Raw genomic sequence first — 25,088 nt, 5'->3', positions numbered from 1 at the left:
TGCTATTTCCCCACTTTTTGATACACCTAAATGAGCATGCGTGTAGAAACGACTGACAGTAACTTGTAAATGTATTGATAAATAATTTTATAGTATACAAAAATTTAATAAAAGTATCTTAAATATTTGTATGGATTCAATAATGCACATAAGTGCGATATCATAAACATATCTTTTATGTTGTGTATTTCTCAGACCTGTATAATAATCTCTTGATAAATCAAGTTAAATTGTTGAATGATTTACCACAAATTTTAAATAATTTTATTATCTTATATTAAAAAGAAATATATATGTAAATTTTTAATATACACTATTAATTGTATGTGTGTGAGTTTAGAGGTTATTTTTGAAAAATATATCTTTCAGAAATAGAAGAATATTGATTTGTTTAAAAAATTTGTTGCAAAATTCAAGGGTAATATAAGGATAATATATTTTCATAAAATTAGAGTTTTATTTATATTCAAGTATATTTTTATAGGCTTGTTACGTATGCAATTTCTTGTTTTATGAAGAACAGGATAAAAGATAATCAGACGATGCTTTATTGGATGTAACAATTAGGACTCATTATTCCAACTAGGATTTATTACCTTCTGTTGAATCTTTTATTGTTTCAATGTTGTTTTGTTCAAAAGTAGTATCTGCTTTTTTGACCAATTACGTTTTTTTTTCTTTAACTATTACATTTAGCGCGCAATTCATCAGATTTAACATTTTATCATTTGATGAAAATTTATAAAATAGTGCTCCAATTTTATTGGAGAATTCCAATCTTATTAAGATATGATATGCAATAGAAAGTGTTGATTGTCAAAAACGCCATGAATTTTTCGAACGATCCAATATGAAAAATATGACATATTTATTTTTCTCTAATCTTTACTATGTATCCGTAGAAACCATTCATCTGAATGTAAAACAATTTAAATAACACAATAACATAATTTTAAGAGACGAATACGGCTAATGTCATATCGTTTAACTTTGAAGTAATTGAATAACTAAATTAGTGATTTACAAATAAATGAAAAAAACGAAAAAGCTTAAGTAACTGACTGACATTTTTTGAAAGTGTTACTAATTTTTATTTTATAATATTTTATTTTGTTTTATTGTGAAATGTTTTTAATAACTATTTATATTTAATTTTCATGTAATTTCACACAGATGGTTGATCAGTCTGAAACTTCAAATGCTAATTTAGAAGATATTACGAAAGCATTAGAAGATATGGACAGTTTAGATATAAAATTATTTAATGACACATTTAAAAATTCAAATTCCAACAGTGTTCTCAAAGATTTTAATATACAATCTGATGGAGAAATTAAAAAAAAAGTTATATTTAAAGGTGCTTTTTATATTTAAAGTAGGAATAAAACATAAGCCAGTGATTTATACTTTAATTATTACAATTTTATCATTAAAAAATTTAGAATTCTTTTCTAGACTATATAAATCTTTTGAAATTTTTATTTAAGGGAAAAATCAAATTTTTCAATTTTATATACATAAATGTACTTTATTTTTATCTAAATTCAAGTACAATGGAGTAATTATATCTTAGTGACTATGATCTGAATGAATATTTTCTTTAAATAATTCATTTTGTAAATAATTATTTAAAAATTTTGTTGATATATAGATTCTAATGAGGATGATTTATTAACTGATTTGTTATCTGACGAAGAAATTTCTGTAAAAGAAGGAAAGAATTTGTTTACATCTAATATCAAAAGTAATTTGATGGAAGATCTTTTCAAAATCAAAAATCCAGTTACATCTGCAAATATTAGATCAAATAATGAATTGGGGTTTCATTTTGAGCAAGCAGAAGCTAATCGGTTGTCTTCACAGAAACTATCTGATTACTCAATTTCTGAAAATAATTTTGCTTCTCAAAATGAATCAATCAAAGACATTGACACGCAAAAGTTGAAAAATGTATCTCGAAATGAAGAGGATATTTTAACAAGCTTAATTGATAAATCTGATGTAATAGATAAAACAAGGAGACCATCTTTAATAAAGCATCTATTTGAAAATCAATCTAATTTATCAAATGTTATGGATTCTATCATTCCTAAAAATAATAAGAAAATAGAATTAGAAACTAAGGCTCAGTCTACAAATACTATACATGAATCAAAATTGGATACTACTAATGTATCGACTAGATCTTTTACAAAAGAATCTCGTAGAGGTAGGAGAAGTACAAAAATCGTGAATGATCCCCTTGGTTTGCTATCAACTGATTTACTGCTGGATCAAAGCCCTGAATTGGTAATTATATTTAATTATTTATAGTATTTAAGAAAACATATACATAATTAAATTTAAAATAAAAAATATAAATAAAAGAATATCTAGAAAAAATAAATGTATAATGAAGTAAGGAGAACAGTACAGGAATGTATTTTATATGATATGAGTAAACATTTGAAGGAAAGACCTAGAATCATTAAATAGTATTAACAGCAATATTGATGGTATTTACAATATTAAATATATTTTTTACTTTTAAGGTATCAAATGGAAATGTACCACCTAAGAATTCTATTATACAAAATACCAAAACAGAAAAAGATTTACCAGAATGGTTAGGTGGTTCAAAAAAATTAGAAGATAACAAATCAGAAATAAGAATGGAAGCAATAGCTGAAATTGATAAAATAGATACTTCTAAAAAAAAAGTTGAAATTCACGATGCAAACAGTACAATAAATTTAAAACCATCTGGCGCAAATGATTTAGGAGATGCATCTATTTTTCCAGAACATTTTACACTGTTGTATAGTACACAATTAAACCAACAAAATGCACTTGTAAATATGCAACAACAAGAACATGAATTAAGAACAGCAGCAATACTTTCTCAACAAAACGAACAATTAAATAAAATATCAAGTGCTCAACATTCCATGCTGCATAATCAAGAGGAACAATTTAATGCTCTTCTAAAACTACAATTTGAAAAACAACTTTTATTGGAAAAACAAATAAAAATGCAGCAAGAACGTATTAATCAGTATATTCATGTAAGACATGAAATATAATATTGAATATTTACGAGTGAAAGAATAAGTGCAATTTGGAGCTTTCAATTTTTTCTTTCTTAAGGTTTTGATGACACAGCCAGGATCAGTATCAAGTACTACATCAATTTATACAAGTTGCAAATCGGATTTATGTGAAGAGGAAAAGAAGTTTGTAAATGAAATAAAAGAAATGAAAGATATAATAAAAAGACTGGAGGGAGAAAAATCAAAATTAGAGAATAAATTATCTATCATAGATGAGAAATACAATAATGAAATATCATTTCAAGCAGAGTTTTATGAGTATGTTTGTTATATTATATATTACAATAAACTGTTTTTAAAGTAAAGTAACATGATTTGATTTTTAGAAGACAAATTTCATTTTTAAAGGATTCAATAACAAAATCAGAAGAAAGAGTTAAACAGGAAATAGCATATTTAGAAACAGATTATATAACAAAATTTGAAAAGTTAAGAGATGAAAAATTACAACTAGAAAATCAATACAAAGAAGAAATTCATAATCTAAAGGTTAAATGCTTTATTCCACTTATTATACCTGTAAATACAAGTACATTTATAATATTAATGTATAAATAATATGTGTGTTATTTTATTATACTATAGATATTAATACATTAATAATTATTATTTTAACTAATTTGAGTATTTTATAATTTTAAATAATAAAATTTAAAAATTCGCTTCCCTATAAATGTAGTATAATTAATAATTATTAGAAAATATTAGAAATTATTAATATAAATGAAGCCAAATTTTACAATCTAATATTTCTTAATTAGAACAAACATGCTCAACACATAGAAGAACTTTGTAAACTACATTCTGAAAATGTAACACTATTGCAAAGGGAATATTATAATATAATAGAAAGTATATCTAAAGCTAAGCAAATAGAAGCTCAAATGATAGAAACTATGACAACTCGGAAGACTGATATAGAGGATATATTACAAAAAGCTAATGTTATTATTGAGGGTATGGTAGAAAATAAAAATAGATTAGAAATTAAACATAATGAAATAATGGAATCTGAAACAAAAATTTTAAAATTACAGGAAGATGACATAAAAGGTATATTCAATAAATGATAAATTTCAAATTTTTTAATATTCTAGTATACATCTCTCATTTAATACAAATATACTTGTAGTAATACAATAGTAATACATGATGTTATAATTGTTTATTTAACTTTATACTTTGTAGAAACGCGTTCGTCAAAAAAGAATCACTTTTAATCTTTTTATTAATATTTATAGCTCAAAAACATGAATTAAAATACCAAAATAGTGTCTTAGAAGAACATCGTAATAAATTTATAGAAACAACAGAGAAATTTGACACTCATCTTACACAACTTATAACTGAACTTCAAAAACAAAGTACATTATATACTCAAGCAACAGAAACACTTCAGAAAAAAACAACAAATCTTTTGCGAGAAAAAGAATTATTCGAAGAAAAAATGAAGTGGGAACGAGACTATATGCAGGTATAGATGAAATAAATTAAAAAATTAAGATCTCTAATGCTATGTTTAGAAGTGATATTTGAAAATATCAAGCAGTATACATATAGTTATATTATGATTGTAGGCATTAAAGGAAGCCTGGGTAAAAGAACAAGAGAAACAATTAAAATTACTTGCAGAAGAAAAAGAAGTAATAGCAACTGAAAAAACACACTTAGAAGTTTTAAACAAATTGAAAAGTAATAGTGGTGAAACTATTGAATTAGAGGTACAAGCAATTATACAATATTAAATGCACAATTTTTATATTAAAAGTGAGATAAAATATAAAAATTTACATATATTTTAATCACAACTATAGTTGGAAACTGCTATTAAAACTGCACAGGATGCAAATGCATCTGCTAGCCGAGAAAAATTAAAATGGCAAGAAAAAATTAATGAGCTTAATGTTTATAAGGAAATTCTACAAGATAAGGAAAATTTACTCATTTTACATGCCAAAGAACTTGAATATCTTACGCAGGTAATATTTTTAAAAACATTTAATTCTCCATTACTTTAAATTAATTTAAACATTTTATAGTCTGCTTTAACTAAAAAGGAAGAAGGAGTAAAAGCTTTAAAAAATGCAAAACATTTAGAAAATCAGAATAAAGAAAAATTTAATCAACTACAAATACAAATTCAAGCATTGATGGAAAGAGAAAAAAAAGTTGCAACTGAAAAATATAATGTTACAAAGTAAGAATATTTATATATTTGTATATTAAGAGTACTTCCTTTTTTTTTAAATTATACATTTATCATTATTTTGTTATAATGATAAATATTATAAGTTCTCTTTGTTACTGCTAAGTGTATTTATTTTACAGAGATAAAATTAAAGGAGTCTTATCTGCTTATGAAACTGAAAGACCAGAAAGGGATGTTTCACATAACTTTCAGAATGAGATAATACCTTCCTCTGGAATACAATCAAAATCTGAGATCACTACAGAATTAATGGTACATATACATATATATATGTATATACATAAATGTATACTACTAGTTTATTAAATTTTAGTTTATTGTATCTTATTAATTGTACTATCTAAAATATTTATTTGTTACAGAATATTGTAGATCCAAATTTAATTATGTTGAAATTAAACATTAATGATGACTTTAAATCTATTAATAAATACATGTAAAGATTTGAATCAATATTTTATAAAGATTTAAAAATTATAATTTATACAAGATTTTAATATTTGCAGCCAATATCTTTAATACTTAAAAATAAAGTTATATACAAATATTTAAAAGTATTACCTTATTACTGTAAGGAGTAAGGATAAAATGTATTTTTCTCATTCAAAGTGTAAGATATTATTTGTTTAGATATCCATATCCCCATCTATAAATAGATAGTTACATAATAGTTTAATTATTCACAAATTTAAAAATCTTGTACAAGTATCATGATTTAGATAACTTAATTATGATTTAAATATTTATAACTACCAAAGCAATCAATAAGTAATAACTTTTAATTAATTGGAAAGTAAAACTAAGATACCAAAAAATATTTTTATATTTTTTATCATCTAATCACATAAAACTTACCATTATTAACTAAACAATACTCCTGCAATATATCTGTATTTTTTTGCAATGTTTTTACATCTGTAATTAGAGACTTTATATTACAAAGTTCACTTCCTACACTATTTGTACAAGATGTCTGTAAAAGAATATATACGAGATGTTATGAGTTTGAAATTTTTTCCTCTATAATGAACATGCAATAAACTTACAATATCGTGAAGAAGATTTGTAGAATTAATAGTACTTTCTTTGTTATTGGTATCTAGATTTGTATATATATTTGGTAATTTATTTATAAAATCAATCCCCTCAGATAAAAACATTATTGCTTGCCTAAAAAGATCAAATTTAGGAAATAATTTGTAATAATAAAAAGATAATAATACCGATGATAATTGTGAGAAACTGGTAATCCTGGAATATTCTCTGAATTATGAATGAGTTTGTACGTGGAATGTTTGTGTATCGTTAAACATTGAAGATGTTTAATGATGTTATCTTTACAATCGTTACGTTCATCTGTAATAGACATATTAAATTTTAATTCTAAAATTATTAAAAACAATTTTTTGTTTGATACAGAAATAAAGACCTTTTATAGTCTGTAATGTATTCATCAAATTACTGTATTCTGTAATTTGCTTTCTCTCTTCATTTGCGAATTGTTCATCACGAACAACTTTCCTTTTATGCAAAAGATTAATAACTTTTTCAATATTTTCCATTTTAAACCACTTCAAGAAGTAAACAAAACAAACTATAAGATATAACTTTAAAATATATATTCTTGTTTATTACCAACTTCTACAAATCACGATTTATATGACCATAATTACGTATTTCTACACTCACTAAGGGATTTATTTTTACATAGATTGGTACCTATGAAGTTTTTGAACATTCAAAATACAATTATATTATTCAATCATCGAATCAATCGAATTCAATAAAAATTCTTTCTTTCTGGATGTTTCTATCCTAATTTTTCATTCGAGGTTCGAGGTCTTGCACCAGATCTTGTTTATATAGATAACATCATGTAACAAATATATTTTGTTTGTAACATATTTTATTTGAAAGACGGGACACTATTATGTTTTGCTATATAGACGTATAGAGTATCCCATTTAATTCTGCTACTCTTAATTATTTTCTTATTTGTCACGATACAAAGAAGTCTTTCGAAAGAATGTTATTATATTTCAGGCGGGAAATTAAGCGGGAAAGTCATTTCAATGCCATATTTTCTGAGATTCTATTAATTGTAGTGACTTTTTAAATGGAATGACCTGTTTTTCCGTTTACCATTAAAAAGTTGAGAACAAAATATATCTAATCATGTCCTGTGCCATGAGTTTGGAATGATTTAAGCCAGAAGTTTTATTATATAATTAAAAGATTGATGGGAGCCTACGTAAAAAAGAATTGCAAAAACAAAATAAACACTTGAATTATGTTATTTATTATTTTAATATGTGCTCAAGATTTTGCCCCTCAAACTCAATACATTTATTTAGTCATAAAACTAATACTTGCCAATCTTTATTGTATCCAAAGAAATGTTTGCATAATTACTGGAAATACATTTTCATGTTTACAGCCGTTGTCAAAACATCTTTGTATACAGTATTTTTGATCATGCCCTACATCAGTGGGATGAAAGTATTTCGCCGCATACTCAGTATGAGAAAAGTTATACATGTACAAAATAAAAATACACAAAATTCAAATTTTAACAAAATTTATCATATTCTTATTGCTGAAATATAAGTTGTATAATAAAATTAAATATCTTCTTCAGAAAATAAAACGTTTTTAAGGATCGTACGTAGTTCAATCTAAATTTTTAATTTATTGCAATCTAAAATAATGAAATTTGGAGCTTTCCAATAGAGTATTATTTATCATCTAAACTACGATTTTTTTCCTTAACATGTCACCTGCATTCTGCGAATAATATATGCATATGCATTAGATATGTTCGATATTTCATGTACGTATAGACAATTTTATTTCGCTTTTTATATTTTGTGCCGTCAAACACAAAGCCGAGAACGCATGGTAGCGATATACATAAACATATATATATATATAACATATGACTATATATATGACTGGTTTATATCGAATTCACTACTATCGATTCTATCGTTTGTTGTTGAAGAAAAATGGCAGATATCTCGTTCTCTAGTCGTGCATATTGTAAGATCATCTTACACGCTGCTAAATATCCACATTGCGCAATAAATGGATTATTATTAGGCAAACAAAATAGTAAAAGTGACAGTAAATCTGTCGAATTACATATTGAGGATGTAATTCCACTGTTCCACATTTGTCTTCATGTCTCACCTATGGCGGAAATTGCTTTGACCATGGTAAATATTTAAATATCACATAAAGTTCATTTTACTTAATTAATATACGGTAACAGTCAAATTAATTTTTATTTTAATGAATTATCTAGATACAATATATTTAATAGATTCAACTTATGAAGCAGTTATGTAAAATATTAAAGATGTTGTTACATGAGTATTTATTGTTTCGAAAGTACTAACAATTTTGTACAAGTTTATAAATATATCTTTTATAAACTTGTAAATATATTTTATCACAACTATTTCAGTTTATATTGTAAGAAACATTTTAATCATTTAAAATCTTAATCATTATAAAATTGTTTAATATGATTCAAATTTCTTTATGATGTAAACATTAAACTAAAATGGAGAAAAAATATTTTCAGGTTGATCAATATGCTATTGGTAAAGGTTTAGTATTAGCAGGTTACTACTTAGCAAATGAAAACATAAATGATTTGAGGTAATTTAATCTTTTATTTAAATTTTTTAACAATAATTTAATTATACAACTTTTAATATAGTACAGATAAACCTGCTCATAAAATAGCGGATAAAATAGCAGAAAATTGCGGCAATACTTTACTTGTAGTGGTAAGTTTTGTAAAAAATTGAACTAAAAATTGTCTTATTATCTTTTTTTCATATTATTAGGTGGACAATAAAGAAATTACACTTGCTATGAGCTCAAATCCCTTGAGAGTTTCACAATTTGTAGATGGCAAATGGAAGCTTAAAGATGTAACAGAGTAATTAATTTGATATATTTAATATTTGTTTCAAATAGTTTTTAATGTTTATTGTTTAGATTGATACACATTGTTTTGATTTTTACAGTATATTATATGATAAAGGAGTAACTCATACAGATGTATTATACTCCCTACTAAAAGCAGAAGAATATAGAAATCTTGTTGATTTTGATAATCATCTTGATGATATTTCTCTTGATTGGCAAAATTGTAAGCTTAATAAAACTATAGAAGAATTTATGGAGAAATACAAATAAACACATTTAATTAAAATGCAATTTTGTGAGAATATAATTTGTAAATATTCTCAAATACACTTAGGAACATTTAATGTAAATAAATTAATAAATAAGAATGTATTTTAATATATTGATGTAGAAATATTTATCTCTATCAATTTTATGATGTACAAAATAATACTAAGAGCAAATTATTTACATTTATATTTTATATGTATATCCTTATATATTCTATCACTCTATAGTTATCATTATTATAGCTATTAATTTATTATGAATAAAATTAAAAATCAGTACAATCACACAACATTTTTGAGTTAATTTCTGGTAAATGTGTTTACAGCTATTATATATAAAAGCAGTAAACACATCGGTTTTATTCATTGTTGTATTTTATAAAACAATTTTAATTTTTCTTGTCATTGATTGTCATTTGATTTTACTTTTTAAGACCTATAGTATTTTTCAATCTTTTGAATCTAAAGCAATTAATTTACTTTTTATATAATCAATTTTTTTTATTTTTAAGTGACTACTGAAAATGATTATGTTATATTTATTACAATAGTAGAATTTAGTAATAAAATTTATTTGGACATACATACGTATATATATTTCTTAAATTATCGCCATAAATGAATAAGGAAATGATAAAAAAGTGAGCCGAAAAGTGCGCACTACGAATTACCGCCTCTACGTTCAGAGTTTGTACCGGCCATAAAGATATAAAGATATAATACACAAATCATATCATACATATATTACCGTGTAAGTGGATACGATATGACAATAGAAAGACAACGCTGCATAGAGACCCTTTCCCGCAGCCCTTGTCTAATCAGGAATGCAGAGTAAACCGTTCGCCGATAACCGATCGGTGTACACATACATATTTATTGTGTGCATGTCATGTGTTATTAGACAAGGACACAAGGAGCCTCAATATTCGTAAGAGAGCTTGAGGAAATTGTTGAAGCTGCAGGATACGATGAAAATAAATTTAGAAGTTAATACAAGTGACACGTATACAAAACAGGCTTATGAAGTAAATGTAATAACTATTTTTATGGTAGGCACAGCATATCATATTTCACAGCTAAGTGACTTTTCAGATATCGGGTGCCTCCTACTTCTCTATTTGCATTGATTTATATTTCTCATATGTTTTGTATAATATAACAATAGAAAATAAAAATGATGGGTAGCATGTAATTTATACTAAATATCAATAAAAGTCCTAGTACTTACGGCTAGCAGTGTGTTTGCTTTAGCCGTGCTCCGTGTCATGTACACATTTCTCCTCCGCTACTCATCGATGCTACCACTATTTTTCAATTGTTTTACTTGTCAATTGTCAGTTTAAATTTGTTACGAATAGTGATGTGCTTATACACAACAGAAACTGAACAATTTATTGAGATTATCAGAAAATATCCATGTGTATGGAATAAAGAAGCAACGGTGTACAAAGACAATGAATTAAAAGGAAAGTCCTGGGAACAAATTGCAGCAAAACATGGATTGCAGAATGGTTTGTATATTCAACCCTTTTGTAACACAGTGCAAAAATTCTGAAAATCCTCCTATAACGCGATATTGTTGTAACATTGTTTCTATATAGCAAGATTTAATAAATTTGGACAACTCTCTGAGTTGTACTAACCAACTGTGTTATGGGAAGCTTGATGACTGTATTTTACAATTTATACAGTAATTATACCATGATCTAAAACTGTACATACCTAGTCTTAATACTATATATTTTTCTTAACTTATGTTAACACAATTTTGTTTTTCATAAAAATCCTTTTTAATACATCTACATAGCCTGCTTGCTTTTTCTAAACTTCTTTAGTTTAGCAGACCATATCAATAGTCATATTCATGTAACCTTAAACTTATATGATTAGTCTGCCAAGATATGGCACCAGAGAGTAAATTAAAGAACTGCATAAATATATTTCTTACTTGAAAAGCATCTGCAATAGCATTTTTAGCTATTCTACCAGATTGGATTAGCTGACAATGTAATATTAAGAGTTCTGATTGTTTCACATCATATACAGAAATTTGTTACTTTTTCTAAGAGTTATTGAAATTATATAATACTTCAAATTATATTGTATAATACATTAAATTATAATAGTTTTAAATATATAACATTTCTTGTTTTGTAAATTGTTTTTTGTTTTTTAAATTTGTTGATATATGTACATAATAGCATAGTACCTGTGCATAGATGTTATAGCCTTCTACAGATTTTTAGAAGGCATGTACATCAAATTGGTTACTTCTTAAGAAGTATATGTACATCAGGAATCAAAGACTACATCTTTGCAGATGCATTTCTTTATTGCTTATTTCAACGCACCTCCTCACACTTAAGTTGTTTGGATTTTAGAATTGACTTTAAATATTGTAGTAGTATATCGTGAATACTGGATAGATAATACTCAACATAAGCTCATTCTACTTAACCTTACATTCAATCGAGGTTAAGTTACACATGTATTATATTAGTTTTATTTTAGTATGACGTGTTTATTAAAACAATATAAATTCGAGTGTCGGTGAGCTATTATTTACGATAAACTAAACTAAACTAAAATATATATATGTAAAATAATTAGAAATTTGTTTTATACAAACAAAAGTTATATCTATCATATGTTACTTATCTAGGGTTAGTTCAGTTTTGAATAAGAATAATCGATCTTATGGGAAAAATTACATGTTCGATAATTGTCCTGAAACTTGTTGGAATTCTGACGCGGTAAGGAAATCTTTTTTGTACTTTCCTCCTATATTGTTATGTATTAGTATATTCCTTACCTATTATTTTGTTTTAAAGTAATGCATTTTGATGATGAAGTGATAAAATAAATCTTTTACAGTTTTTTAAAGTTATACTTAAAGAAACATATGTATTAAATAAATAATTCTTACATATATTATTACTACTATTACATATTGTATGTTATAGGGAACTTTTCAGTGGATAATTATTGAATTTGAACAAGAATATGAAATAAGTTCATTTGAAATTGAATTTCAAGGTGGATTTGTTGGCAAAAATTGTCATTTAGAAGTTGGTAATAAAGAAACTAAATTTCATGAATCGTTTTATCCAGAAGACAAAAATACGATACAAATTTTCAGTTTAACAAATCCAATAAAAGCAAAAACTTTTAAATTTGTATTTAATGAAAGTACAGATTTCTTTGGTAGAATTATTATATACAAATTATCTTTACACTCATAAAATATTGTAACAAACATTATTTTTTACAAAAAATAAATGTAATTAAATATTACATATCTTTTTGACTAAATTTTTGATGTTGTAAATGAAGTGAAAATTGATTTAAAAAATAGATGTTTATAAATAAAGAAAGAATGAGAAAAATATTATAATTTAATTTCCGATCTCATTTATTTTTATATAAAATTGTTCTTATAATTTATTTTGAATATTTAAAACAGCCTGTGTATTTAAGATAGTTTATATGTTCTATTAAATAATAATTAAGTTTAATCATTTCTTAATTATAAAGCTACATTTTGTATGTTAATGTGTTAATTTTACATGTAGTATATATAGAGATATTTATATCAATTTATATCTCTTAAATCCCAATTTATATCTCTTAAGTAATGAAAACTTATAATAAAATTATATATTTTGAAAAAACTCAAACATATCATTTACAGACTTCAATACCATCATATTATGCACACACAGATATATATAGCAATGACAGACGCATTAATTAAATTACAAAATAATTATATTGAAAATGAAAATATCAAATTAAAACAAGTTATTTAAAAGTCTTAGTTGCGTTAAGAATATCATAATTTCTGTTTATAAATATTATAATTTATATACAACAATCTTGCACAATGTGCATTGATATAAATTAAATCAGCTGTTCAACTTAAGCCCTGGAAACTTTCTTTTACTTTATACTCTATGTGATATCATAATACTATACACTATATATATACATAATTAGTGCATATTTATATTTTTTGCCTGTCTTTTATTTTAACGTTTGTTTTAGTATAACGTGAAATAGTACTAAAAGAGAAACCGTGTTAGATCCGTTAATTTCTTTGTAAATTTTGTTTACAACAATGAGTCATGAAAGAGACCAAACCTATGTAAAAGACAGGATTGAATGAGGTATATTCTTATACCAGTAATATATTAGTTAGCAGAGATAGCTGGTCCTAATTGTCTCATTAATTTGTAACATTCTTGAAGTCTCTTTCTATCACCTACCCTCTCAAGAGTTTTAGCAGCTTCTGCAAGCATGCCTGCACGTTCTCCAGGAGAGGCTAGTAATAGTGGAGGTAAATGTCGGCAAGCTAAACATAAAGCTACCGCGTGTTCTCTTTCTCCAGTATATTGATCTTGTGAACGATCTTTTCCACAGATAATTGAAGAACGTGAATTTCTGTGATGTAAGCTACGGTCTAACAATATTTGAGTTTTCACTGGTGTTGCTCCCGCCATTATACGTGTTGTGGCTTCATAAACAAATACTCTTGCCAAAGTAGACTAAAAAGTACGTGACAATTGTTAAAAATAGTAATTAACTTATAAATTATGATATTAAAATATATGTATAAACTTACTGGAATATGCTGACATAATTGTCTCAAACAAGCTAAATCACGTTGAAAACCTCCAAGAGATATATTTGTAGTTAATTTTTCTAAATCATTATCCAATTCCTGCCAAAGTGTAGTTCGCATTTCAAGTAACCAATCACAAATCCACAATTGAGTAAGCTAAAAAAATAATCAAAGCTAATAAGAAAATTATTATTAATTTTGTAGATTTGATTGATTTGTTGGATTCAGGAACTGTTAAGAGCTATCTATTCCCAAGAAAAAGTTTTGATTTCATTTTCTACCATCCTGTAAAATATTATAAGCCAAATTCTCAGAAATCATTTCATTTCTTTTTAAATTAAGGACAAAGGAGTTGTTAAATCATCTGGTATGTAAAAAATTTTTAGGAAGACTATTATACACAGGTAAAGAGGACCCCTTTTATTTCAAATGGAGTGAGATATTAACATTTCTTTATTCGAATAGCTCTTATTAAATGAAATAATATCTAACTTGAATATTTTTTGACTTTACACAGTTAAAGAGCTATGGCAAAAAATACATACTTCTCTCAAGAGAAACTTCAGAAGGTAAAAAAAGAAGAAAGGAGGGGAAAAGTATGTGTGTAAATGTATTCTAAAGTGAGAATTATTTGAATAAATGTTTAAAATGATGTCTTTAGATTTCTAAACACCTATTAAGTCTTGTTCATAAAATATTTCAAGAAATTACCTTTCTATTATTCAAATAGGTAAAATAATGTGTTTATAAAAAGAGTTGAAATATATTCTTGTCTCTAAATGTACCTAGAACTGCATTGAATTATTTATTAAATCTCTTTAATTGTGCAGAATAAAAAGAAATGTTTCCAGTAAATGTTACTTTGTTTGATATGAGTTACCTAAATAAAGAAAATGAGTATCTCATTGCATTTAAGATAAATGAAGGAGGCTGCCTTTAAACTTTTCTTAGTAGTCTTAAAAAAATTTATTGTACTTCAAATGATTACCCCGCTATCCTGTTTAATTTAGGAAAGAAAGAAAATATCTACAATGGAAGAAACAGTCTATAACATTTTATTTGGTCTACCCTGTATATATATATATATATATTTATCTATCACATATGACGCTGAGACCTGCCACAGGAGTTGCACTGTAGAAGTATTGCATAGTTATATTACATGCAATGCAACTACAATGCACACTTGTAACAAGTAAGCAATTGCATAAATATATGCATAAAAACTATTGTTACCAGATACTTTTAATTTTGTGAGAATTAGACAATATACTTTAAAGTTACTACATATATAATTCATTATTTGATCATTTTCTTTTGTTTTATGAAAAAAAGTGTAACGATATTCATTTTGAGAAGATAAATAACATGAAAAACAGATTTTTCAAAAATCATAAATTTCAAAAAATATAAAAAGAATTAAATATTTTATTTCCGTATTCAAATCATATGTTATATAATTTATTATTTCATAATTTCTAATTTTTTATGTATGTAAAATAAAAGCATTACAAAAAAATATAAGTAATTATAATAATTTTTGTATAAAAGAGTTGAATATATTAATATAATATAAACATAATATTTAAATATCTTACCAAAACGTTTTGGGATGACTGTTGTTTGCAATTATAATAAACCAAACATTGTTCAAGCAATATTCCTGCCTGATCAATAAAACGCATAGAGACTGATTTAGTAGTCGCTTTTGCTGCTTGCAAAGCATTCAAAACAATATATGGCAGTGGACTAATACTGTTATTATTATTGCAAAGTTGGTAGCATTTTTCATAAGGAAATTTGCTTTCAACAATGCTCCATGCTTGTGAATCGTCTTCTTTCAATCTCCAACATGCTGCTACATATATAACTGCTCCCCACCATAATCCAATTTCATCTTCGCAATCTAAAACATTAATTCACCAAATTTTATTTATTAATTAAAGAAAAAAAAGGAAGAAAGAAATTTAATGACATCCAATACAACCAATGAACTCGTTAAACAAGATTTTATTTAAACTTACGTGTAACTGTAACTTTATCAGTACATAAAAATCCAGCATCTATTCCAGCAGAAGCCATAATAGTTTGTCCATATTCTAATATTGAAGATAAATGAGCATCTCCAACAGTACCGGTTAAAATACGTAAACAATGTCCGATTAAATAATCTCTATATGCACGTGAAGCATACGATAAAGGATCAGCTTTACTAGTTTGAGAAGTAAATTCGTTATCTGGTTGTTCTCCATATTGCCATTTTTGAAATGCTAAAAATTTAGTTCCTTCATCACTCATTATCCACTTTAATTTTGGTGGAACTGCACATGATGATAATAAAGTGCGTGCCTTGCCCAAATAATATTTATGAATAAATGGAAATAATGAGTGCTTGAAACACAATGCAACATTAATATATATTTCTGCTAATAATGATTTTGGAATAGTTTCTCCAGTGGCTTCTGCATAATTCACTGCAGAAAGAGCAAGATACAGAGTTCCACTCTTTGATCCTTCTGACAAATGTAGACATAACATATGCTGATAAATAATAGCCATTTCCATAGCTGATATCTCTGCTTGTTGTCGTGTAGTTTTTTCAGAAAACCATTTATGAGTATACAAAATCCATTTTCCAATCCATAATTTATGAAGAAGTTGTCTTATAATTTGCCACATAGTTGCAAGCCAAATTTCTGCGCGTGATGATGGATATGGTCGGCCTAAGTATTGCAAACATTGATGTAAATCTCGGCATGCTTGACTATATTCATTCTTTGATATATTGAATTCTGCTTGACGTCTCCATCGATGAAGTTCAAGGAAAATTTTACTGTCAGATGGTAGTATTGGATCACCATATAGCAATAGTCTGCAAAGTCCGCCAATTAAAAGTATAGCATTTGTTAGCCATAAAAACACATTGCTCCACACTGGATTTTCAAGATCTGATTGATCTACAAAGAGATTAATAATAGTATTACTCGTTATACATAGCAACATATATAACAATTAGTATAATGTGATAACATTATTATTATACTGTATATTATAATGTAATAGTATTGTAATTATTGTATTATGATACCTTGATAATTAAGAATTGTACGACCATCCAATTTTGTGTTTATATAATCAGAATTGAATCTTCCAACATTATTTATCAAAAAACCTAAAGGATTAAATGCTAAAAAGAGGAGCATAAATCCACAAATCGTAAGCCTAGTATGATCTCTCATGCCTTGATTTGTAAGAACAGATGTTGAATCAACATTTTGTAACAAATCTGGATCATCTTTTATAGATGAAGGAGATTGAGGAGATAATGGTGCTGGTGCTGGAGATAAAGATGATTCACTTGAATCTGATCTAGGTGGTGTAAGTTCACCGCATACTAATAAATCGCGTAAATTTTGCCTTTGGGCAGCTAATTTTAACGACATATTTTCTGCTTTTAATCTTGCATTAGAATTTTGAAGAAACCTAAAATTTTCATTATTTCTAATAAAAATTTTCTTTAATTTATAACAAATATTTTAAAAATCAAAGACATATTAACATAATATACCTAATATAATCAATAGTTTTTCTCAAAATTGCCGATTTGTTCAGTTTAGCATCTACTCCAACAATAATATTCTTCAATTCAATGATTTTATCATTAATTGATGTTCTGTAACGTCGTTCTATGGCATTATGAGCACTACGTTTTACTTCTTTTACTCTTGGTACACCTATATGTGTATTTGTGCTTAATCGATTAATCTGTACCTTATCAGTATCTAATACAACTGGAATACCTAAATAAAAATTAGAATATAACAAATTTAATAAAAATTAAGATATAATAAATTTAATAAAAATCTCATGACATCATAAATTCTTACCAGCAGTTAAAACTGTTCCATTAGCAGTGTTTACTAAGGTATGTATCTGATGTGGTACAGATGTTGAACTAACAGCTTGTGATCCCCTAGAATAAACAACTGATTCTGATTTTATAAGTTTAGCTGGTAAAAGCAACTGTCTTTGTTGTGTTACTGGTGCTATAGTTACAACAGGAGACTGGACACTGAAGTTTAAGTTTTGTGGTATAGCATATTGTGAACTAAATACTGTAGGTGCTGGTGTGACAGATATTCTTTGTGCTCTATTTTGTATAGAAGTTATATCCTGTAATTGTGGTCGTTGCTTTTGTTGTTGAGATTGTTGAGTGACACAAGGAACTTGTTGTGTATTTTCTGTTATTGCTGGAGCTAATATTACATTTCCACTTGGTACAGATTTGATAATATTTGGATCCTCATAATCATGAAATTCTTTAAAATCTTTTAGTTCTTTACTATTGTTAAAGTTTAAAAAATCTAATCCCTCTGTATCCATGCCTAAAGGCTCCTCCAATTGTGATAATAATGCATCGTCGTTAAATAAATTTTCATTTTTCAATAATTCACTTTCACAGTTTGTAAGAAGTTCTGTAATAAAAAAAATTTAAGATAATGATTTAACATATACAAAACAAAATCTCTCTCTCTCTCTCTCTCTTCTCTCACATGTAATAACAAATAAAGTAATATGTAATGATATTTTCATATTAATCCATATAAAATGTTATAATTACATTAAAAAGATATGTTGTTGATTACAACTGTTGATATGAGTTAAAAACTGTTTAATTCATTTCTAGAAAATAATTTGACTACAATTCTTTAAATAAGTAAATATATATAATCAACAAGTATAATCATATTCTTGATTTGAAACAAATTCATTACTTAAAAAATTATATAAAATTGCATAAAAATCACTGAAAAATAAAATTATATAAAAACAAATGAGTAACAAATAAAAAATAAAAATAATATAATTTAAAAATACGGGAAAATTACTATTTCATTATAGCTTTTAAAACAAAACGATAAAAAATATTTTAGTAAATATTAAATACAACATACCATCGATACCAGTTACTTCATTCAAATTAAAGCTGTCGTTCGATTGAAAATTAGAAAAATCGTTATCTTGTGTAGTAGTCCACCCTCCAGGATCTGCCATTGTGGCGTAATATTTGTCAAATATTTATTTTCATTAAATAAATTCAATGATTAAAACAAAACGAAGCACTGATATGTCAAACGTAATAACTAACAAATTACGAAGTCACCCGACCTTTACCCGGTCCAATCACAGAAGCTCTAAAGATCGGATGATATTACGTCAGTATGTGTTGCTAAACTAACAAAATTTATTGTAGAATATGGACGGATTTTTATGAAAAACGTTACTATTAATATTTTTATTAAATCTTTTGATGAATAACAATGTTTATGAAATGTTTTATAAATAATTCTTTAAATTATCCATTTTAATCTTCAAATTAAAAACAATAAATATTTTAAAATATTCTATGATCTTAAGTAATTAAAACCAAATACAAAAATAAAAACATAAAAAATATGTAATATATAAATATAGAATCTTTTATTAAGATTCTTTATTATTGATAGGAAAACTATACTACTATTGATAGGAAAATTTCATATTTACTTTAAATTCATAGTTATAAGTAAATATAAATAAATAATTACAAGTTTGAAAATGCTAGTTTGTACAGATGTTCATTATTGTATTTGATAGTATTCCATGCTATAAGGCTGATTCCTTTTTAGTTTTGAGAGGTTATCTGAATGTTCATTTACAAGCAAACATGTTTCAAGCTTTTCATAAGTCAAGTCGAGTAAAAATATCTACTGCTTGTAATTTTCACTCAACAGTATGTATTTGACAAATAATATTGCTAATGATAGTATTACTAATGCAATATTGATAATAATATTTGATATTTTTAAATATATACTAATATTGTTTGTGTACCAAAGCAGTTGCAATGTGTCAAAGAAAAAACTTTTTCTCAAAAACTAGCGGATGGGCCTAACTTAGAACATTTTATTGCTGGTACCTACAAAGAATATAATGGAAAATTGAAGTTAGAAAAAGGTGATAAATCTCGTTTGAAATTACCACCTTGGCTTAAGACAGAAATCCCAATGGGTAAAAATTATAGTAGAATAAAGTCACAATTAAGACGATTACAATTAAGCACTGTATGTGAAGAGGCACGATGTCCTAATATTGGGGAATGTTGGGGAGGTGGTACACATGGAACAGCAACAGCTACTATTATGGTTTGTATTATTAACTCTATGTATCTCATTGTTTTGTAATTTTGTTTAAAAAGGTGATTTAATTAAAAGTATACAAGTTGTACACATAACTGATGCTATGATTTTTTGGTTACTTCTGATGGTCTAACAGAAAAATGTTCTAAATAAAAATTAATCAGTATCTAGCCAATTGCAAATTGCTACATAAAAGATTTTCAGAAACTTGTTTTTGTAATAAGATATCAAGGTCACCTTGATATTCTTAAATTTATTTTTGGCTTCATGTTGTAGCTAATATTCAGAGGAGTTTAACGACCTACTATACCATGACTTTAAAATGATCCTCGAAATTTTTGCTTAATCAAGAGGAATAGAGAATTGTGTATGCTGAGAATTATTTTATAGATGCAATATGAATAACATAAAATAGGAAGAAACATACCTTGATATTACATTATTTCTGTATGTTCAATCACAACAAATGCTTGAATCATAGCCCATAGTTTTGTAAATATAATCCTGACTGATGTCATAAGTTTGTAGTAGTTGCTTCTGTCAGAATAAATTTGCATGCATGCTATATAGATTTGCTGTTTTAAATCCTCAGTAGATTTGTTTTCTGTGGAGTCATCTGTAGTCTAAAGGTCTATCCTGAGCTTATTCAAAATATCAAACATCTAAAGGAGTGAATCTGTACAGTATACATGGAAGTTTGCTCTGATAGCATTATAGCAACAGTTATTACAAATTTGGTCCAAATTATATTTACAAAACCATCGGCTATAATTCAAGTATTTGTTGTAATCGAACACACGGAGATAATGTAATATCAAGATATGTTTTTTTCTATTCTATGTTATTCATAGTCCATCTATAAAATAATCTTTACCATACACAATTCTCCATTCCTCCTAATTAAATGGAAGATTCGAATCAAGGTCATAATATAGTAAATCGTTGAACTCATCTTGATATCAAATACAACAATGTGAAGTCAAAAATGCTGTGTCATTTAAAAACGACAAAGTAACTTAGTACCTTATCTAAAAAATAACTTTTTAGAAATTTTTTAAACGGCAATTTGTAGCTGGCTAAATACTAGTTAACTTTTGTTTGGAACATTTTTTTGTCAGATCATCAGAAATACCCAAAAATTAGTGGCAACAATTATGTGCTACACCCTGTATAAACTAATGATTATGCTTTATATTAAAAGTGATAAAAGTTAGCAAAATGTAAATTTATTCATCATGCACAACATTTCATAATATAAATTTTCACATTGCTATTTAGTAATTTCATTACATAATACTTTTACTAAAATCTAATTATTTGTTGCAATACTGTCAAGTAACAATTAGGTTTTATCCAAAAAGGTTAATTAGTTATATATGAGAATATAATAGTGGAAAACAATTTAATATAGTTAATGGGCGATACATGTACCCGTGGTTGTCGTTTCTGTTCTGTAAAAACGTCACGCACACCATTACCATTAAATCCGGAGGAACCAGTAAATACAGCAACTGCAATAACGGATTGGGGTTTGGATTATGTTGTACTTACATCGGTAGACAGAGATGGTTAAGTAGTTTGTACATTTTTTAATTTATGTATATACCAAAATTATTATGTTTCTTATGTCAAAATTATATATTGTAATAGATTTAAGTGATGGCGGAGCTAGTCATATTGCAGAAACAGTGAAGGAAATTAAAAAAAGGTGCATAATCTTATCACCTTATTTTGTCTATTATTATAACAAAGTACTTTGCATTTATATATTAAATAAACATTTTATATACATGCTTTTTATATTTTTGCAGAACTAATATTTTAGTGGAATGTTTAGTACCGGATTTTAGGGGAGACAAAAATTGTGTTAAAATAATTGTTGATTCTAATCTTGACGTGTTTGCTCATAATATTGAAACTGTTGAACGTTTAACTCCATTTGTTAGAGATAGACGAGCTGAATATAGGTAAGGTACATATTGTAGCTTTTGTAACTTTTTTTAGTAAACTTAGAAATATATGTATTTTTGTGTATTTTTTAGACAATCGTTGAAGGTATTAGAAACAGCAAAGGTATGCAATCCAGAATTGATTACAAAATCATCGATAATGTTAGGATTAGGGGAAACTGATGAAGAAATTGAGCAAACAATGACAGACTTAAGAGAAGCAGGTGTAGATGCTTTGACACTTGGCCAATATATGCAACCTACAAAAAGACATTTAAAAGTAATTGAATATGTTACACCTAAAAAATTTAAAAAATGGGAAAATATTGGAAATGAACTAGGATTTTTATATACTGCAAGTGGTCCATTAGTGCGTTCATCATATAAAGCTGGAGAATTTTTCTTAACAAATATATTAAAAACACGTAGAAACAAACAGATTGAAAACCAATAAACATATTTGTTTTAATTGTAATTGAAAATACTTGTGTATTCATGTATAATAGTACAAATTATTGTATATCTGTACATAAAGGAATACTATCAAATCATGTAGATAATTGTAATTACATGGCTAAAGAAATGTATTATATATATTGAAAATTAACAAAATTTTCATGATTCATGACATCCTATTATTGTATTGAATATGATGAGGAAAAATACAATTTTTAAACGTAAAATGCAAATTCATTTCAAATGTATACATAAAATATGCTATAAAGTAAATTATTTTTAATCTGTGTCCATTGCAACTGTAACTTGTGGGTCTTGTGGACCTTCATCAGAAGGTGGAGGTTGTGGAGGTTTAGAATCTTGTTCTACATCTGGTTCAGTAGGTTTACTACGCTTGTCATCTTCAATTTGAGATAAATAGACAGAAATTGCATCTTCATCATATATTTTAAAATCTGTACCTTTTCCCACTACTGCGATAGAGACATTCTATAATAAAATAATTTCTCTTATAATATATCTTACGTAAGATTTAAAAAATACTTATATGCTAAATTTATAAGAAAAATAGGAGAGAAGAAATTTTCACAATTTTTTATACAATTTCCATGGCCGTTTGTTGAATACGATTAAAAACTCGAAAACCATGACAAATTAAAAAATTTATTAAAGTCTTCTATTAAAATAATATTCTAAAATTTATTAAAATCTTCTTTTACTTTTTTCACAAATCTACTACTTATGAAAAAAACGTTGGAAACTAATAGAATGAACATCTTTCATTTACCTTTACTGATAAATCAACTTCATTTGGCAATGTATCTCTTAACGCACGAAGACCGTGTTTTATTAGTTCATCAAGATCACATGATAAAAGTTCATTAAGATGTTTTTCTAAGTATGTACGAGCACTCTGAGAACGTGCACCAATAGCCATTGCTTTACAATCAAAGTAATTTGATGATGGACATGTTTGATAAATATGTGGTCCTTGATCCTTTAGAAATATTAATAATACTTTAATAACAGTTTATCCTTTGCTAGATAGTAATCAACCATTTAATCACATCTACCTACATCATACCCAGCAATAAGTAAACCTACTCCATATGGTCTTCTATCATATCTTTGAGTACATGTTTGCAATTTATTTCCCAGGGATGCAAGTAACCGACTTACAGGTAATAGGTCATCATGAGAATATTTATAATTTAAACATTCAGTTCGCATATATCGACTATAAACAAATAAATAAAAATTCAAATCTTAATTTGACAAAGATTTTAAAACAATGATTGTATTTTTATTAATAGTGATATGATATAACTGATATATTATTGTTTATGGTATACCTCAACATCCTAGCATCAGCCGTTAAACCTGAGATAGAAATTCCCATATGTTTATCTATGGGAAATATCTTTTTCTGATGAGCAGATAACTCAGAAGAAGCTCTTTTCAGAGCAATAAGGACTGCATGAGATTTATTTTTAAGTCCTACAGTAGCTGATCCTAATTTCACAGCTTCCATTGCATACTCTACTTGATGTAAACGTCCTTGTGGACTCCAAACTGTGACATCACTGTCGTATTGATTCCGGAACTGAAAAATATGAAAAATTTTTTATTATTATTTAATGTTTTATATTAACTAGTTTTATTCATTGTAGTTGTTATAATATGTTAAAATGAAAAAGAATATCAATATGTAATATATACATAATTTAATTCCACGTACAAATTAACCCTTCTGATGATAAATATAGGTTCGCAAATACCATAATAATGATGTGATATACTATATTATTATGTTTCGTGAAAAAAACTATGTAAAATACATACCATTATTGAATATTATTTAATTATAAATATAAAATGGTATTTATTATTTAAATTATTAATTTATTTAGTAAATAACGTAAAGTTGTAAAATACTTATGACCAACAACGAATCTTTTTCATAAAACAACTGTCATGCAGCGGTATTATGATCAAATAAATAATAGAGAGGACACTCCTTTGCTATCAGCTTCATAGTGAAAGCGCTATCTAGTAAAGTTCTAAATTATCATAATTTTAGTTTATGAAATTAGTAACCTCTATTTATAAATTTATAAATTTATAAATCTCTAATATATAAATTGCTATAAACGTCTCTAAAATTATACTCGAAGTTATCTATTATTATTATAAAGTTTATTTCATCCAACGTGATTATTATATGTGTATGGCTCATTTTGTCTAAAAAATTTTATTAAATGTGTTAATCTTGAAATTTATTTTTAAATTAAATTAGTGGAGAATTAATGAATAAAACTTTGTTATATCAATTTGTTATTATTATAATAATAAGTATAATGAAGGAACCTCATAT

The 25,088-nt window shown here is 26.1% G+C and overlaps 7 protein-coding genes and 1 long non-coding RNA gene across 13 annotated transcripts; 5 read left to right on the top strand and 3 right to left on the bottom strand.

The window, feature by feature from the left end:
- Positions 1–24: 24 nt before the first annotated feature.
- On the top strand, positions 25–5,795 carry LOC100648963 (repetitive organellar protein). Of its 5 annotated transcripts, none has more exons than XM_048408248.1 (13): positions 25–418; positions 1,174–1,357; positions 1,652–2,289; positions 2,532–3,044; positions 3,127–3,347; positions 3,416–3,608; positions 3,851–4,142; positions 4,331–4,563; positions 4,667–4,810; positions 4,904–5,068; positions 5,129–5,286; positions 5,418–5,550; positions 5,661–5,795. In XM_048408248.1, exons 2-13 carry the CDS (start codon positions 1,174–1,176, stop codon positions 5,736–5,738), a joined length of 2,952 nt encoding a protein of 983 aa, XP_048264205.1. In that variant the 5' UTR covers positions 25–418; the 3' UTR covers positions 5,739–5,795. The 5 variants fall into 5 exon arrangements, with proteins under 5 accessions (XP_048264205.1, XP_048264208.1, XP_048264200.1 ...); XM_048408251.1 differs by lacking the exon at positions 25–418 and adding an exon at positions 429–640 and having other exon boundaries at positions 3,416–3,578; XM_048408243.1 differs by lacking the exon at positions 25–418 and adding an exon at positions 429–640.
- Positions 5,191–6,931, bottom strand: LOC100648847. The gene is made up of 6 exons (XM_020864990.2): positions 6,728–6,931; positions 6,522–6,654; positions 6,345–6,468; positions 6,154–6,271; positions 5,860–5,944; positions 5,191–5,509 (listed from the first exon to the last, which is right to left on the bottom strand). The coding sequence occupies exons 1-5, from the start codon at positions 6,858–6,860 to the stop codon at positions 5,925–5,927; spliced, it is 528 nt and encodes a 175-aa protein (XP_020720649.1). The 5' UTR covers positions 6,861–6,931; the 3' UTR covers positions 5,191–5,509; positions 5,860–5,924.
- Positions 6,932–8,266: 1,335 nt separating this feature from the next.
- On the top strand, positions 8,267–9,617 carry LOC100642791 (ER membrane protein complex subunit 8/9 homolog). Its single transcript, XM_003392895.4, has 5 exons — positions 8,267–8,513; positions 8,885–8,961; positions 9,023–9,092; positions 9,153–9,247; positions 9,336–9,617. The coding sequence occupies exons 1-5, from the start codon at positions 8,304–8,306 to the stop codon at positions 9,505–9,507; spliced, it is 624 nt and encodes a 207-aa protein (XP_003392943.1). The 5' UTR covers positions 8,267–8,303; the 3' UTR covers positions 9,508–9,617.
- A 418-nt stretch (positions 9,618–10,035) lies between these two features.
- On the top strand, positions 10,036–11,226 carry LOC125385578. Its single transcript, XR_007225006.1, has 2 exons — positions 10,036–10,534; positions 10,602–11,226. It is a non-coding gene; the product is annotated as an uncharacterized LOC125385578 (long non-coding RNA).
- A 460-nt stretch (positions 11,227–11,686) lies between these two features.
- LOC100648733 (nuclear receptor 2C2-associated protein) lies at positions 11,687–12,908 on the top strand. Its single transcript, XM_012309635.3, has 3 exons — positions 11,687–12,059; positions 12,172–12,262; positions 12,473–12,908. The coding sequence occupies exons 1-3, from the start codon at positions 12,022–12,024 to the stop codon at positions 12,749–12,751; spliced, it is 408 nt and encodes a 135-aa protein (XP_012165025.1). The 5' UTR covers positions 11,687–12,021; the 3' UTR covers positions 12,752–12,908.
- A 243-nt stretch (positions 12,909–13,151) lies between these two features.
- On the bottom strand, positions 13,152–19,323 carry LOC100652148 (sterol regulatory element-binding protein 1). Its single transcript, XM_003392888.4, has 8 exons — positions 19,086–19,323; positions 18,018–18,605; positions 17,699–17,930; positions 17,219–17,613; positions 16,155–17,087; positions 15,729–16,036; positions 14,131–14,286; positions 13,152–14,053 (listed from the first exon to the last, which is right to left on the bottom strand). Exons 1-8 carry the CDS (start codon positions 19,183–19,185, stop codon positions 13,700–13,702), a joined length of 3,066 nt encoding a protein of 1,021 aa, XP_003392936.1. The 5' UTR covers positions 19,186–19,323; the 3' UTR covers positions 13,152–13,699.
- A 293-nt stretch (positions 19,324–19,616) lies between these two features.
- On the top strand, positions 19,617–22,941 carry LOC100642551 (lipoyl synthase, mitochondrial). Of its 2 annotated transcripts, none has more exons than XM_048408225.1 (6): positions 19,617–19,903; positions 20,013–20,315; positions 21,721–21,877; positions 21,960–22,017; positions 22,121–22,276; positions 22,352–22,941. In XM_048408225.1, the coding sequence occupies exons 1-6, from the start codon at positions 19,745–19,747 to the stop codon at positions 22,710–22,712; spliced, it is 1,194 nt and encodes a 397-aa protein (XP_048264182.1). In that variant the 5' UTR covers positions 19,617–19,744; the 3' UTR covers positions 22,713–22,941. The 2 variants fall into 2 exon arrangements, with proteins under 2 accessions (XP_048264182.1, XP_048264180.1); XM_048408223.1 differs by having other exon boundaries at positions 19,618–19,903; positions 20,010–20,315.
- On the bottom strand, positions 22,699–24,717 carry LOC100642673 (proteasome subunit alpha type-1). The gene is made up of 5 exons (XM_003392894.4): positions 24,557–24,717; positions 24,067–24,317; positions 23,792–23,951; positions 23,502–23,711; positions 22,699–23,203 (listed from the first exon to the last, which is right to left on the bottom strand). The coding sequence occupies exons 1-5, from the start codon at positions 24,557–24,559 to the stop codon at positions 22,994–22,996; spliced, it is 834 nt and encodes a 277-aa protein (XP_003392942.1). The 5' UTR covers positions 24,560–24,717; the 3' UTR covers positions 22,699–22,993.
- Positions 24,718–25,088: the final 371 nt, after the last annotated feature.

The sequence above is a fragment of the Bombus terrestris genome, chromosome 1, assembly GCF_910591885.1.
Source record: "Bombus terrestris chromosome 1, iyBomTerr1.2, whole genome shotgun sequence".
In the NCBI taxonomy this organism is placed as follows: domain Eukaryota; kingdom Metazoa; phylum Arthropoda; class Insecta; order Hymenoptera; family Apidae; genus Bombus; species Bombus terrestris.
Note: the sequence above shows the minus strand (reverse complement) of the source record. Positions and strands in the feature narration are given on the sequence as shown.

Coding starts and splice junctions, on each gene's coding strand:
- LOC100648963 (XM_048408243.1), top strand. Junction 4,564..4,666: donor GGGAACGAGACTATATGCAG/GTATAGATGAAA, acceptor TTATGATTGTAG/GCATTAAAGGAAGCCTGGGT. Junction 5,069..5,128: donor AACTTGAATATCTTACGCAG/GTAATATTTTTA, acceptor AACATTTTATAG/TCTGCTTTAACTAAAAAGGA.
- LOC100648847 (XM_020864990.2), bottom strand. CDS start 6,860: ATGGAAAATATTGAAAAAGTTATTAATCTTTTGCATAAAAGGAAAGTT. Junction 6,272..6,344: donor CAAATCTTCTTCACGATATT/GTAAGTTTATTG, acceptor ATTCTTTTACAG/ACATCTTGTACAAATAGTGT. Junction 5,945..6,153: donor GTATTGTTTAGTTAATAATG/GTAAGTTTTATG, acceptor ATCTATTTATAG/ATGGGGATATGGATATCTAA.
- LOC100642791 (XM_003392895.4), top strand. CDS start 8,304: ATGGCAGATATCTCGTTCTCTAGTCGTGCATATTGTAAGATCATCTTA. Junction 8,962..9,022: donor GAAAACATAAATGATTTGAG/GTAATTTAATCT, acceptor CTTTTAATATAG/TACAGATAAACCTGCTCATA. Junction 9,248..9,335: donor AAGCTTAAAGATGTAACAGA/GTAATTAATTTG, acceptor TGATTTTTACAG/TATATTATATGATAAAGGAG.
- LOC100648733 (XM_012309635.3), top strand. CDS start 12,022: ATGACGTGTTTATTAAAACAATATAAATTCGAGTGTCG. Junction 12,060..12,171: donor CAATATAAATTCGAGTGTCG/GTGAGCTATTAT, acceptor TTACTTATCTAG/GGTTAGTTCAGTTTTGAATA. Junction 12,263..12,472: donor CTTGTTGGAATTCTGACGCG/GTAAGGAAATCT, acceptor TGTATGTTATAG/GGAACTTTTCAGTGGATAAT.
- LOC100652148 (XM_003392888.4), bottom strand. CDS start 19,185: ATGGCAGATCCTGGAGGGTGGACTACTACACAAGATAACGATTTTTCT. Junction 17,931..18,017: donor TGGAACAGTTTTAACTGCTG/GTAAGAATTTAT, acceptor ATTTTTATTTAG/GTATTCCAGTTGTATTAGAT. Junction 17,614..17,698: donor AAAACTATTGATTATATTAG/GTATATTATGTT, acceptor TGAAAATTTTAG/GTTTCTTCAAAATTCTAATG.
- LOC100642551 (XM_048408223.1), top strand. CDS start 19,745: ATGTTCATTATTGTATTTGATAGTATTCCATGCTATAAGGCTGATTCC. Junction 19,904..20,009: donor CTTGTAATTTTCACTCAACA/GTATGTATTTGA, acceptor TGTGTACCAAAG/CAGTTGCAATGTGTCAAAGA. Junction 22,277..22,351: donor GATAGACGAGCTGAATATAG/GTAAGGTACATA, acceptor TGTATTTTTTAG/ACAATCGTTGAAGGTATTAG.
- LOC100642673 (XM_003392894.4), bottom strand. Junction 23,952..24,066: donor GCTGATGCTAGGATGTTGAG/GTATACCATAAA, acceptor ATTTGTTTATAG/TCGATATATGCGAACTGAAT. Junction 23,204..23,501: donor AAGTTGATTTATCAGTAAAG/GTAAATGAAAGA, acceptor ATTTTATTATAG/AATGTCTCTATCGCAGTAGT.